At 38.4% G+C, this 15,917-nt stretch overlaps 1 protein-coding gene across 1 annotated transcript; it reads left to right on the top strand.

Annotated features, from left to right (window-relative positions):
- Positions 1–16: 16 nt before the first annotated feature.
- Positions 17–1,113, top strand: LOC117211873 (rRNA methyltransferase 2, mitochondrial). Its single transcript, XM_033456152.1, has one exon. It carries the CDS (start codon positions 227–229, stop codon positions 980–982), a length of 756 nt encoding a protein of 251 aa, XP_033312043.1. The 5' UTR covers positions 17–226; the 3' UTR covers positions 983–1,113.
- The last annotated feature ends 14,804 nt before the right edge of the window (positions 1,114–15,917 follow it).

Below are 15,917 nucleotides of genomic sequence, written 5' to 3'. Positions count from 1 at the left end.
GTGCTTGAGCCGAATCGTAGTTTACAACTATACAAGATATTATATTCGACCACATTAAGTGTTACAATATTATTTAGACGATGTTTAATTTGTATGAGTAATTTTGTGTAATGAATGATCGAATAGTAACTGAATTATAAAAATAAGAAGACGATTCATTTGTGTATATATATTTTGCGTATGAAGCTCTTTTTTAAACATTGCCAGCATTTAGCTAGGTTATATCATGAAGCGTTTTTCTCGAAATCTTTTGATATTAAGGGACTTGCATAGTTGTACTACATTATTTCGAGAAGTACCAAAAGATTTAAAAGGGAAGAAGCATAGCTCGCAATTATGGCTTGTAAGACAGTTAAAAGATCCTTACGTGGAGATGGCTCGAAAAGAAAACTATAGATGTAGAAGTGCATACAAACTGTTAGAAATCAATGATAAATTTAAAATATTGCAGCCAGGTCATATCGTAATTGATTGTGGGGCTGCTCCTGGCAGTTGGACACAAGTTGCTATTAAAGCAACAAATGCAAATGCTAAGGAAGGTGGCGATGTTGGAACTGTTTTTGGAATAGACAAGCAACCTATATATCCGATCGAAGGTGCAAAATTATTGAGTGGCATGGACTTTACTGATCCAGCATCTCGAAATCTACTTCTAAAACATTTAAATGGTAAAAAACCTAATGTAGTTTTATCGGATATGGCACCAAATGCGTCTGGCATAAGAGACTTAGATCATGAGATGATAATACAACTCGCATATATTGCTTTGAAATTTGCTTTACAAGTTAGTGAAAGAAATGGAACATTTGTCTGTAAAATATGGGACGGTGGAAAATCTCAACAATTTGAGAAAGATTTGATAAAATTTTATAAATATGTAAAATCCATAAGACCGGAGGCAACGAGAGACGAGTCTACAGAGAAGTTTTTCATAGCTAGGGGATTCAAAGGAATAAAAAGTACATCCAGTAATACAACGTAACATGCAGTTTCTTTAACAATTAAGTTATGTACAATAAAAAATGCTTAATGAATAAAATGATTTGTAACATAATCGCTTATCATGCCTGGAAGGTTGTAAATAATAACAAAGCATGATATTTTGGTACAGGACCAACATCGAGTGATTTTTATAAGTTCTTCCATTCTGCGATCTAACGACTCCTACACGACACGACACGACAATGTGTAATATACATCGATATATTTAGCTATAAATAATACAATAATATTTTTATACAGTTACAATTAATACACATTTAAAACGCCGATGACGCTTCTTAATTATGCGTTGTATATACAATTTCTCTTAATAAAATTAATATGTACACGAACCAACATTCAAATAGATGAGAAAGAGAGATTACACACCACATCGAAGCATACGTAGAGCAGTAAAAAAGATTTACTGGCCGCGATGTCAGATTCGTAACTTTCGTTTCGTACCTACGTGATAATCACACGTAATTAGATATAATTTCATTTCGTCAAAAATTCGAATGGTATCTGATGAATGCTGATAATAAGAATTTTTTTTTCCGTAATTGCATGCATTCTACCGCGTATTTTCGTACAAAAAAGTTATCGTACGTGTAAAAAGTGGAAAAGAATTATCGTAACAACGGTCGTAAAGCTAAACGACGAGGTGATTCCGATTCACACTGTTCCGAGCATTATCTTCGGAGCGCTGCGCTTTCATAGAACAATGATCAAATCGCATACCGAAAACATTCATACTACATAGATACGTATTTTCGCTATACAATGTAGGTGTAAGCTTCGACTCAATTACACTGGAGAGACATAGAGTGTTGCGATTTTTGCAGATGCAAGTGTTCATTGTTCTTCATAGAATTTGATATGATGATTTCCTTCAGTTATGGTCAATCACATCTCGATGAAAATTAAATATCACTACATTCGATCTTGGTTGATACACGCAGTTACAATTTGGAATTTAAAAATTAAATTAAAAGAAGGTAACAAATATTTAAGTTTCTTAAGCGAAACGAATTTTTTACTTATTTATTAATATTCTTATAGGAAAATGTCACATTACTAGTAGATACGTTTTCATAGTGAAACTGTCACTAATTTGTACATAAAGTAATTTTCATTAATTTTGTTCAATTATAATATCCTAAAAGAAATAATACCGCGTATACGCCTAAACTAAACAAATTTTAAAAAGATTTGTGTTAAAATAAGATAGAGATTCGTTTTTTTTTTACATCACAATATCTTTTCTTTACGTTCTATATCAAAATTCCAAAGCACGTGTTCTACAATTCTCTTCTTTCTCTCTCTCTCCCTCTCTCTCTCTCTCTCTTTCTCTCTGCCTTTTTTAATCCACGTATAAAAAGAAGAAAAAAAAAAAAACAAATTTCAAGAAAGAAAGTACGATCGCAACAGTTTATGTTTCTCCGTACAAGAGCAGACACGATGACGCACATGATGAAGCTGTATGGACAATACTTGGTCGCTGCCGAGCAGATTAACGCGCACCTCTTTCGAGAGATTTATTCGTGACAGAGGGATTCATGATTTCTCTGTTCTATAAATGTTCTATAAATAAAGCAAATACCGCTAAAATCAGTCTGATTCGATATACCGGGGTCACAAGCATGTTCTCCGTGAGTTGGTGAACTCAGATTTCGGTGCATATACATATACATAGTACACGGGTATTTTCGAAGATGATCTTTTCATGATTCGATAGAAAATGTCGTAATTTGTGATTATACGAGTATACAAATGCGCGTTCTTACTATGTCATATTATTATTACAAGCACGCGTCCATATATGAATTTCAGTATTATGAAAACGTGGTAAGATTTTGATTGATTCTTTGCGAAGATCCATAGATCCTATTTAACTCTTCTACGTCATTCTTTATAAAACATTCTTTTTTTTAATATTTTGATACTAATACTATATGTTACATCCATGCACGCACAATTTAATTTAATAGAAACATATCAGCGCAGATGTGTTGTTGACGATGAAACTGAAATTATAGTCAAAAATTAAAAACATATTTTAAAAATAAGTTATTGTAATAAATTAGTCAGGGTAAAACGTCAAATATGTCTCAGATCTCAATTCAGATATGACCTCAATTCAAAGAGTTGAGCTCAAAAAGGAAAACTTGTATATACAATTGATGGATCACGGATCATTGTCTAGTTCGATTGTCACAAGACCATCTTCTTTAAAAATCGTTGATGTGACGATAATAAGAGAAATAATCGCAAATTAGTCGATCTTGCGTTTTTCGTATAAGAAATAAATAAGAAACGATAAGAAACAGGTGAAAGATAAAATACCGAAGAATAATTTTAATTGCAATACTCGGTGACAAGAAAATAGCGTCCTAAGGTAAATCCAGCAATTTGCTTTCGTACAGTCGAATTATGAATTACGATAACATTACATATATAGCGTTACTACGTGTAGTTTATACGCAATGTCGTACGCACGTGCCGGGATTTAGGTTCACGAACTCACGAAGAAGATGCTTGTGACCCCGGTAGTAGGGTCAGGTATCATCAATCGTAGTTCCTCCACGAGAGGAAGTTGAGTTAAAGGAAAAGAAACAGATCTAATAAACGGAGAACAATACTACAATTGAACAGTCCTCCGAGTACTGTTGGCCAGTTCTAGTTCTATCTCAGGTGCTATCGAATTCGGTGACATCGTTGTCGTCGATGAAAGAAGAATTAACATCGGTGACACTTCGGTCGAGTTCAAGAGTTGCGACTCTTCGCCCCACAATTCTTGATCGTCGCTAGCGTTCGTTGCTCTTACGTTGGATATATTCAACGGCGTGGGGAGATCGATCGGGATCTTATAGTCGATCACGTCGGAGAAATTCGTGTCGTTCGTATCGTCTACGAACTCCGCTACGGGGACTATCGTGTCGAGCGTAGACGCGGTACTCTGATCGTCTTCGTCGTTTTCTGAAGGCTCGTCAGAAATAGTGGTGTTCCCAGGGGTGACACTGGGTTCGTTCTCCTCTTCCTCTTCCTCCTCCTCCTCTTCCTCCTCCTCGTTTCCTTCGCTGGTGTTCAGCGTCTGATACAACATAAATACAGATCGGTAAAATTTTAATTCGACCAAGTATTGGATAAAGTTACTTTGACCGTTAGGGTTCGTTATTCGAAGCTTGGAATAATAGTGGCTTGGATCATGTTTTTTAATTCGATAAAGCAAGGATAACTCTAGCAAGGATGTTCAAAGAACAAAGAATATTCAAAGTAATAATTATAGCTTCGTTTGAATGTTTTGAATAACCTGCAAGTGCAATATAATCGACACAGAATTTTTAACTCTATTGTACTCTATTAACTCTATTTTTAATTCTATTGTACTTGTTATTATACGTTGATGATCGTATTACGAACGAACAAGTAAGATTTTTTCAATGAAAATGAGTCTAAATACGGTGTCATCTAGCTCGTACTTTACTAAAATTCTAGCGAAACATGGTAGAACGGAACACAATGTCCAACGCTTTGAACGACATTGTTTGTGCTCATTTTGATCGAAAGAACTTGATCCATTTATGAATACCGCTCTTACGAGTAAAAAAGCCCGTTCGTTTTATTACCTCCTTCGGTTCTTCTATGTCTTCCATGTCTTCTACGTTCTTCATTTCTATTACCTCCTTCGCTTCTTTTACGCTCTTCACTTCTATTACGTCCTTCGCTTCTTTTACGCTCTTCACTTCTATTACGTCCGTCGCTTCTTCTACGTCCTTCGTTTCTATCAAATCCTTTACTTTTTCTACGTTCTTCGTTTCTTCTACCTCCTTCACTTCTTCCACCTCCTCTTCTATCTCCTCTACTTGCACATCCTCTCTCGAAGGAACCACGATCGGTATGTTTATCGAGTGGTCTCCTCTGGTTTCCTCGTGGTTTACCGGAACCGATTTGGTGTTCGTGTCGGAAAACAACGGGATGTTCAGCTGCAGCGGGCCACTGGACTTTTTTTTATTATTAGACGACGCTTCGGGACCACCAGCTTGGTTACTATATCTGTTGTTCAATTGTTGCAAAAGGAAACCGATGTGAGCTTGAGGATTGATGATCACTCTTTTCACGCATCTGCCCATCGTGTCCGCTCGATATCCATCGGGACAAGCTGGTAGTTCAGGAGCGATGAATACGCTCTTAGGCGTGATTCGTTTAAGAAAACTGGCGGAATCCAAGCTAGAGTGTCCCCCTGTTTGCGAGCCCAGAAGGAGCCAAGCTTGCCAGGCTAGATCACTCGGCGAGCCAAGATTCTGTGACCTCGATTCGCCGGAACTTCTCGATAACGTAGGTAACGACGATGGAGACGAGTCTGTTAGCCTCTTCGTGGACATTGGTTCGCAATACCTAATGAGGCCGGATAAAATGACGATGGCGAGCAGCATCCTCCAACAAGGATGCCTTTGACGCTGGTTTATCACGAGCATGTTCGTTTCTGTCGACGAGGTTTCTTGCCGGATTCGTTCGAGCTATCTTGAAGATTCTCGTCTGAAACCTGCTCGTCACCTTCCCCTCGAACCTTGACACACCGGAATCGTCTGCAAATAAGAAATTGAAAATTACGTAACAGAGAAGTCGGAAAATTGCGACTTAAGACGATATTATACGTACGTTTGTATAAAAGAAGAAATCAATTTTCGGAAACATAATATATCGAGTTACGTTTAAAATTCTGTGAGCAATTAGAACGGAGGAAGAAATTACGCAGGTATATGGTGTCACAAGGTTTGCATTCGACTTCAGTTGTCAGAGCTTTCACTCGAGCATCGAATCATCTTCAGCCTCTACGTTAACCTACTTTTCAACCTTAATAGACACCGCTCGTTTAAATAGCATCTATACGTTTCGGAGACTTATTTGACGAATTACAAGGTACGAGGTTCTGCTTGAAATTCCAGCGAACGGTCTTTAATTGGCACCAGATTTTATTCTACGACAATAAATCTTGGAATATCTAAAAAACGATACAGATTTTCTTTCAAATTTCTTTCAAACGTTCGTACGAACTTCGCGATACGAGTAAATCTAATACGAGATAAGAATCCAGCGATTCTCTCTACTATCTGTAATTTTCCACGTTTAGATAAGTGGATTTAACAGGTAGAAGTTCGTTCGATCGGACGCTAATTAACATCTCGTTCGAACGAATGAAATTTATAGAAAGAAAGTTACGGCGTGTGCCATAAGGAAAACCGAATTATGCCGTTTCGAACATTTTATTAGAAACCTGTTCCCTGGAAATTTGTGTTTAAGATTAACAAGTGCCCTGTGATTTATGGACAGCGATACACGTACATACGTATGTCGATATTTTACTGCTGCGTATACACATGTATATCCTATAATACGCGTATACGTGTCTATACTTGTAGCGAAAGGGTTAATCAGAATGTACTTTGCACAACGTAGACTCCGGTGATCAAGTTGATATTCGGTAGCGATCGTTAATTTCATCGAACTCTGCGATTCGATCTGGAATAGGGAGAGCGGATCGCGGCAGATGCGGATCGGCTCCGATCTCGAAACGAAACACCGAAAGGAAAGGGTAATTCCATTAGAGTTATTTGTACACGGTGACTGGGTGGATCGATGACTCGTCAGTTTTAAAAGGTATTGCATGCCTGTAGCAGTCTTCGTCTGGTATATGCGATAGAAACTGCACTCCGCTCGCAACGGGGAAAAGTGAATGCACGCCGATCTGTTTTTACCGTTATGCAGCCACGCCACGATTATGTCTACGCCGTGAATAGGCCGTACAAACACGAGATTCGGATTCACGAACGTGTCAGGCATCCTCGATACCTTGAACAGCGAACAAGAGGAGGAACGTGGGATGGCGCCGTTGGATTGCGTGATCGAAATAAAATTCCACGCCACGGATGATCGATCAATTTCTTCCCCCTTCTCCTCCGACTTGTTTTTGTCTTCTATTACTTTCGTTTTCGTTGTTCTATCGAGTGAAACTATCGATCTTAAGGTACGATAGAAACTGCGTTTGCTGCTGTACGCGGTTACGTCCTCGATACGTGCAACGCGTTCATGGGAAAAAAGATATCAGAACGGAGCGACAACGTCTCGCGATTCGAACGAAATGCTACAATGGATATTCCTGTTGCGTACCTTTCTTCTTCTTATTCTATCGAGTTAAATATCGATCTCGAGGTATGATAAAGGCAACGTCGATACGCGCGGTTGTTCGACGCGATCTAGAGACGAGAACGAGCAGAAAGATATCAAAACGGAGGAATGATACAGTTGTTTCGAATTTTACGATTGAAACGAAATGTCATAGTTGTACTTTCATTCTCCTTATTCCACTCGATTCTATCGATATTAGGATATGATCGAGATGACATTTTGCTGGTTGTTCGATGCGTTGGAAAGGTATCGTAGTATCGCAGAGATCAGAATTGCTTCAATTATCTTATTTATAATAAAACGTTTTGACCACTGGCGTTTAGTTTTGGTATTTTGTTACGCTCGAACTTAAGAAAATACTTTGCTTCGTTACCATGCAGAATACAGTGACAAACGTCAAGGAAGAAACGTTGCTAAGAAACAATTACTTCGCGGTACCGGCAAAAACCTCTTTATGCAAATATTCGTATTGGTTTTTAATATTCTTTTGGCTCTCGTATCGATAACGCGTGCAAGATATCCTTGATCTTTATAGACACGATGATATCATATCGAGTACACCGTTCGTTCTGCAACGTGTCAACCGATTGCACGACGATTTCCAGGAAAAATGTATGAATTATTACGTGTCTGAGAAATGGGGAATAATTTTCCAGTGGATGAATTCTCCGACAATAAGTACGAATGATAAGAATATCGCACGATGAAAAATCTATAATTAACACTTTGCATTGTTACGTTACGATCTCCTACGATTCGTATATACACGTGTACGTTCTCTTGTCTTATGACCTTTCTGCACAATGAAAGTTGCATTGAAACAAGGCGTTATAGCAAAGTCGAATCAAAGGTCAGATTACGCAAGGAACCTACATTTTCCCTTGTAATCCACGAATACAGCGACTTCGTTGCGAGATCTTCGAGGTTACGGTCCTTTGTTTACGCGGTGAAAACACTTATCGTCTGTTCCATCTAATTTCGTTCCTCCGAATTCTCTGGATCGTTAATTCGATTTGTATCACGTAAAATACTTTGCGAGTCCGTTTACGAATTGTTATAATTCCATGCAACTACATATGTGTCTTAATACTATTTCACCTAAAATGGTCAAGGACCATTTCGCTTTCTCGTTTACGAGTCTCGAGTATCCAGCTTCACCGTGTTCACAGAGACATGTCATCGATCGAGAACTAACGATCGTTGATAAATAGAATCCGATAGAAAGCGAAACGTAAGTAGTCGTGTTTTCAATTCGTCGCACTTTTCCCAAATATCTTTCCCCTCGTCTTATCAAACCAAGAGATCCATCCAAGTTCTCGATCTTAATTCCTGTTCGCGAATCGCATTAGTCCTGCTTTTAATCAAAGAGACATGTGACTCTCGTCGTTATCGCAATTGCAACTATCGAAATTCCAAGTTTCGTACGTATATGAGCAGTTTATTTGAAATATTCTGCGATATCGTAGAATATTTCACGATATTATAGAATATTGAGAGATGTTTTAGCCTGACTTGCGTTATTTTAGGATATTCTATGGTATTTTTGCAAAGGAGATATCTTGGCCTGATTTGCGTTATTTTAGGATATTCTATGGTATTTTTGCAAAGGAGATATTTTGGCCTGACTTGCGTTATTTTAGGATATTCTATGGTATTTTTTCAAAGGAACACGACTCGAATCGAGCACCAAGTTCGACAACTACCGTAATTCCGTTCTTCCCTTGTGCCAACTCGTTTCAAGGGGTCGAAGTTCAAGTCGAAAGACAAATAAATAGACTAGGGAAGCGAGAACCGGCAAGTCGAATACGAATGCTTCCAACGTGAGACATCGGTAACAATCGTTATCACGGTGACTCGGGGTAGCGGCATAAAACAGTAGCGTCGATGATAAAACGAAGCTGAGAGCGCGTAGGAATTCTTGTTCGAAGATACTCTCGAGTATGTTTCACATTCTTGCACACGGTTATCTAAAGACGCGTGTGAACGAACTCTATTAAGGGCTATTAAGGGACTAAGTGCGTTATAACGATGGAAATTTCCTCTATTTAGTCCTGATCTGGTGACGCACGAATTCTCTATTTTCGATAAACAAGTAGAATCTTCTTCTTTCGGTTTTACGTTAATAATTATAACACCGATCAACGATGGACGAAAGCGAAGAGATTTAAGTTGCACCGAGTATCTCTCGGTCGAATTCCAAGCCACGTTCCCGTCCGATCAGGTTTTTGTAACTTCGAATGAGTCACGCGAAACCGAAAATAACGTCGTAAATTATGCGAACTCGCATTCGATTTCCGCGTACTCAAACAAATCGGCTCGCAAACGATCATATTGTTCCAGACGATTGCGATTGTATAGTTTACGCACGCGGTTTGTATATTTTGCAAAAAAGTCGCGTGACCTACGCATGCTCGGTGAAACGTTTTCTCGTGCAACGTTATCGTCGAGAGAATGAAAACAGCTTTTTTTAAAAATGCGAAGATCTCGCCGACCTTTCGGGGGCCGGCCCATTGTTTCCGTACAATAGCATTTTCCGTTTCTACCTGATTCCTCGGCGAGATGAGTTTTCTTGGACGAATTTTCCTTTCGCTCGTTCCTTGAATTCTAAACGACTTGTTTCGAAAAGAATTATCGAAAAGATTATAATATTTAGATAGAATTATTCACGCAGTTGTAAACGATTTATTCCGAAAATAGCTATCAAAAAGGTTCTAATATTTGGAGTGTTAAATTGGAAGGATTCGATGCTCTAAGGCATTGTGTAAGTGTCGATTACATTTCGTTTAAAAGTTTCCATCTGAAAATATATTAACTAGCTTTTGTTGAAACGATCCACCGAAATTGTCTACGATATTTTTCCTATAGTATTTGTTGAAATGACTCATCTGATCCGTAATAGTAAGCGAGGAACCGCAACCTAAAATAACAAATTATTTATAGATTTGTTTTATGGACGTTTCGTATTTCATTCGGCATTATTTTTCTTTTTCGAATTATTTACAGATTTTCGAATTACTTTAAAAGTGTTTGCGTATTTGTAGGAGATTTAAGCGGTCGAGATTTAATACGAATTTACATAAACAATCCGCCATCTATTCGTAAAGTTCCCTTCGCGCTTGCTTTTCTTACTTTGCTTTTTCTATCGTTCTTCTTTTCGGTCAATTACACAGACACAAAGGTATTCGAAGATTTGAAAGGCCCTGTTTATAAGCACGAAGACCACCGTTTCCCCATTATTTCGACAAACGGTGCGGGGAAAAAAGGGCCGCGAATCGAGTAAGAAACTCGTAGGATGAACGCGTTCCCTCGTCGCGTGTTACACTTGCAAGCTTTACGATCAGAAGGGAGTATCCGGTCGGAAGGAGACAACTTTGCGCGATCGTCAGCCAGCGGAACCTTAGCGAACACGATGACTCGTGGAAATGGAAGGATACTATAAATAAAGGAGAAACCAGCCTCATAGGAACGAGCAGCACGATCAGATCCCACCGAGAAAAAAAAACCAAGCATCGAAATTATCTTTTTTCCGTTTGAATAAAACCTCTGGCCAAATTACTTGAATTCAAGATCGTGTTTATATTACATAGTCACTGATAGTTACATCGCTTTCGCTCTTAATTAACTTGCGAATATTTCCAACGCCATAAACGTTCGTTGTTGCGATGTACGCTGTTACAAAATTCTCGATCGCCAAGGATCAAGTTGCTAAAATTTCGATAACTCGAGTAATCCGAGTGTGATTTCAGACTCATCGATACGTGTGTCTTTCGATTCGACTCTATGAACCTGTTGACCGCCTTCTTTGTTATCTTTTATCGCAAGGTACGCATACTCGGATTTCACGATGGTTAATTTAATATTCACGAAACGAATGAACATCTCTTTTTGGTTCGCGTCGAATGGTCGTTGCTTGGACGTAAACGATCGTTCGAACGAGGCTTGATTTTTACCTATAATTTATTGGTATGCGGCTACAACGCGTGCGGCGAAAGTCTAAATGGATGTTGAAATTGTGAGAGATGCGACGATCGCTGTACCATTTTATTTATTTCATTACGTTACGAACGAAGAATTTTAATTCAGAGTTTCCGAAGGGTTGTTAAACTTGGTTCTTCTACACGGTGACATTTTTCCTCTGGATTAAGAAAATCCAACAAACGACTTTCCCTATTACCTATTATCGCGATAAGATGGCCAAGATATGAAACCTTGTTTCCAATTTTCAAAATTGCTATTGTCTACAGCCACCTAACGACTAACTAGCAAACGAACGACCGCAAAGATTCACATCGTCAACGATAATTTCCATATTATTAATTTCCATCGGAACTCGTCATTCGCAATTTCCGACGCAATCGAAGAACCTGTTCTCCCCAAACGTTGGCAAATTCCAAACGTTATCCCTCGGCGACTGGCGATCGCAGTTCACGCTACGCTGCACCAAATCCCCGGAAGAGACCGCAGCTTCCGTTGCGTAATCGCCCGGCAGAAATTTCTATCCGACGCCTGTCCGCGTTCCCGAACGAGGAAAGTCGGTGATCGCGTGCACTTTCTACACGACGAATGTAAATGTGCTCGATAACCGGTAGCAGTTTCTTTCTTGACGGAGATCTGGCGAGGTCCATTACTATCCAGCCGTGTTTGTCAATGGCTTAACTCTCTTGTTTTCATTGCTTTGTGCAATCGTCTGGATATCGAGAACTCTCTTCGCGCGAGATAACGATATCGCTACTCCAAATTGGTGATTCTTTGAACCGCGCGATTGACAATGCAACGGGTTCCGATAACGTTATCGGTGCGCGCTCGTTTGCACTTGCAACCGGTTCGGGACGTTGCCTTGTCCAACGAATTCTCGTTTTATTCGCTCCGTCTAGCGTGCCTTCAGATAACCGTGTTTGCTATTCACTCCGAATTATTGGCAAAATTCACTGAATCGTTTTTCAACGGACAAAAACTTCCTACGGATAATTTTTATTTATGGAGCGCTTGTCGAAATCGTAAGTCTCCATTCGTTCTTTAGTCGTTTGGCAAACCTGTTTGGATCGTTCGTGACTTCTAATACTCGTTGGTTATTCGTTCCAAGTCATTGGTCAAATTTAAAGAATCGTTACATAACCGAAAGAAACTGACTAATATCTCGGTGATAAGCACGGATATCGCCTGATACGCTTCTCGATTTTCTACGAGAATTTTTGGGCAGGTGTTGAAATTTTCTTTCAGTGAAAGTGCAGACTAATCGATCTTTCCGTCGTTCGGGTCATCGTATTTAAGCGTAGTTTTCGAAGAATTGTAATTAGCTTAAGGAATGCGTCGCACGTTATGATTATCCCTTTGCAAGACCGAATATCGCAAGAGCGAATATTTGTTACCTGTCAAGCTTGCAAATCTAGCGCGCGTGATTAATTATTCGAGGATCGAAGAAAATACAGAAGATGGAAAAGTTGTATAATTCTTTTTCCACGTTACAACGTATCGCAACGAGCCGCTAAATATTTTTAACCAACAACTTCGTTATTTATTACAAATGACGTAAGATGTAAAAGTAAAAGTGAAAAATGACGAATCTTGAGATTTATTCCTGTGTTTACATTTACAATTACTGTGCGTGGATATTTTTTAAAGGCTAATACGGTTTAATTAGCATACATTTGTAAAGCAATTAGTCGTGGAATATTACGTTCCATGTATCAAATATGTTTTCCTAATTTCGTAGCGAATCAGGTTTCCGCTTTATAAACTTTCTCTGTGGCTCGTTAAATCATTAACGAAGAACACGCGCGTGGAACACACCGATCGACCAAATTACCGGAACTTAATCAACGGCAGGTAATTATTCGAGTTGATGACGGTGCATAAGTTTTCCAATCCATTTGGTAGACCGTTAAATTACACAAGCTATACCTCGTGTACACGAAACTGCAAACAAAAATTCAACTCGTTATAAATACATTAAAAAGCTCTAAAAATCACGAGATCTTTTATGGACTCTTGGTCCTTAGAAGATTATCGTACGTTTCAATTATACGATATCACTCATTCTGTGATATCACGTTATCGTATTTCAAAGAGAATTTTCCGATTTTGTATCGGTATACTTCGAAATGAGAAGACGATCTTCCAAATCCTCAAGTTCTTTACAAAATATGACACATTTATCGACTACTCGAACCAGATACGTCTAAAAGCAACGAATTAATTTACGCGTCTAACACGTCAAACGGAGCATCGAATTTTCAAGTTCGACTCGAACAATCGCAGGTAGTACGCGCTATTTAATTGTAAAATAATAGAATCGTTTTGACGACAAAGTATTAAAATTCCTTTCGTTACTCAAACGTCGATTAAGAAATGGTAAAATGTATCGTGGCGGTTAAATTTTTTCATCGAGGCTGGTAGAGCTCGAGATAGATACGAACAAATATCGAAATTTATCTGTTTAAAGTCTCTTAGTGATTCGTATATACTTACGAGAAGTGGAGTATATTTATTTTACGTCGGGCGGTAGAATCGATGGAACTAACATTTACGTGCTCCGGAATCTAGATGCGTTAATCATCGTCGAATAACAATCGAATGGCGATCCCCGGAGAATTCAGCGTGTTCGACGAAATTTCCAATTTTCGAAGCGTAGCCAGAGCGTTCATTTTGTTGTTTGAGCAAACACCAGGGTAGAAACGGTAAAATATGCATGAGAAGTGCGTTTACCGATATTAGATATGGTCTTGTGCACTTTTCTTCGCATCGCGATCATAAATTAGAACGATTTTTACCTTGTAGTGTCTTTTCCCTCTGATCGATCAAGAATTTTAATCGCGCCAATTAAAACTTATATATATGTTCGTAGCTCGATATTAATCGCGGATATTAAATGTAGCGATTTATGCTTCGTAGTATCGCCTCTAATACTCTTTCGTTTCTATACAAAAGCCATACAAACGGTAGCCAAACCGGTTCGAATAAATCAAAAAGGCGTGGTTCGCTTTTCAAGCTAATTTCTCTGGTCTAATTGTTTCGGAATTTTCTATCATTTACGACGTACGAGTATCGCCTAGTATCGTGATATATTCATTTCTTTCCCTATCTACAAGATCGACGCATCGACGTCATACAAATTTAGTATACGATCAAAATTTAATACAAATACGAAGTCCGTTTGTTCGAACTAAATTCTAGTTGGTATTCGTTGAGCGAACGTTTGCCGATTGAAACAACGACGATAAACTGTATTCCAAATGCAAAGTTGGTTCAGTCGCTGCATGGCATATTGTTTTAAAGCAAATGACATCGAATAAGAATTAATATCGGTCGAGACAGGCCGCAAGGGATTAAACGGCCTCGAGATGAGCAATGCAGACGGTGCGGTGTCTTCGTGAACTTTCGTTCCTCACGAGGCCAACATGTCATGCCTCTCGAATCTACAATGATTCATGACAGCCTGACCTCTCCTTAAATAACTTTTTACCACGAAGCGTTCGAAAGGACACGTGATTTCAGTGAATCCTGTAGCTGCGGTGTACAAGTTGCGAAACCTAATTGACATTGATCGCGCGAATTCATTTACCTGTATAATGATCTTTCTTACGGTTCTTCTTAGTATTATGGTAATTTTAAGCGAAGGATGTGAATCGATAATGATCTTCGATGTACGAGATAACGCTCGTGTCGATTTCTCGTAAGTTACGTTCGAACACGTTGAAATCGAAAATCAATGTTTTCGTAAAAAGGTTTTTTTGTTAAATTATATATTAATCTTATACGTTATATACAAGTTTTATTTATTATCGAGTCGATCAATTCTTTTGAAAATTATAGTATTGTAAAAATAAAGGGCGATAGAACGCACTCTCGACATTTGATGGTTCTTTTTTTTTTTTTTTTTTTTACAAAAACGAAAATTTGCTTCGCAAAGTGCAAAGATGTGAATTTTATAAATTTCTCACAAAATTCGTTAAATTTCGTTGTCTCTTTAGTTTCATGGATAGATAACGTTTTAAGTAACATATTCGACTGCAGTATCGTTCCCACCGATAACGTTTTACAGCAATACAAGCAAAACCCATTAGTGTTTTCAGGATTAGCCAGTAATAAAGCTTTCATTTCCATTAAACTCATCCGCTTTTGACTGTTTTTCTATTCGTTCGTTCGATTTCTTCGTATTTAATCGAATGCGAAAACAAGCCATACGTGATATTCGTTAACGATATTGTCTTTTTGCTAGCTTCTATAAAATAATTTCCAAGAACGAGTAAAATTGATTAATTCTCGGACAGCGTAATAAAATTACAGAGCCGTTCAGCTGTTCTAAATACCGATCTTTCTTCAAGATCAAAGCAAATCGCGCGAAGCGTTAATTCAATTACGCGTAATATTAATCTTCGTGATTTACATAGAATTCCTTAAGATAAGGCGAATGGTTTCGAAACAATTTCACGGAGTACATATATCGAACATTCTCTGGTCCAAGGAGGCCGAGAATCGTACATACTCGCGTTCGCATATAGCGTTAGTCACCTGTTACTTTTCCACCAACTATTTGTCTTTTCTTTTTCACCTGATCTGATATCAGTTTATTTACCGCAGTACTTACGTAACATACTACGAAAGCTATTTACACATATCCGTATTTCCGACGAACGAAGACTACTTCTCTATCGAACTCTACGTTTCATTTTTTAAATCTCGTCGTGAAAGTTTCTTTAATTCTATCCACGAAATTATGAATTTGCATAGAAATCCGCAAACTCGTC

The sequence above is a fragment of the Bombus bifarius genome, unplaced genomic scaffold, assembly GCF_011952205.1.
Source record: "Bombus bifarius isolate JDL3187 unplaced genomic scaffold, Bbif_JDL3187 scf7180000007970, whole genome shotgun sequence".
NCBI classification, from domain to species: Eukaryota; Metazoa; Arthropoda; class Insecta; order Hymenoptera; family Apidae; genus Bombus; species Bombus bifarius.
Note: the sequence above shows the minus strand (reverse complement) of the source record. Positions and strands in the feature narration are given on the sequence as shown.

What these genes read in the sequence shown, in the direction of transcription:
- LOC117211873 (XM_033456152.1), top strand. Translation starts at nt 227, where the DNA reads ATGAAGCGTTTTTCTCGAAATCTTTTGATATTAAGGGACTTGCATAGT.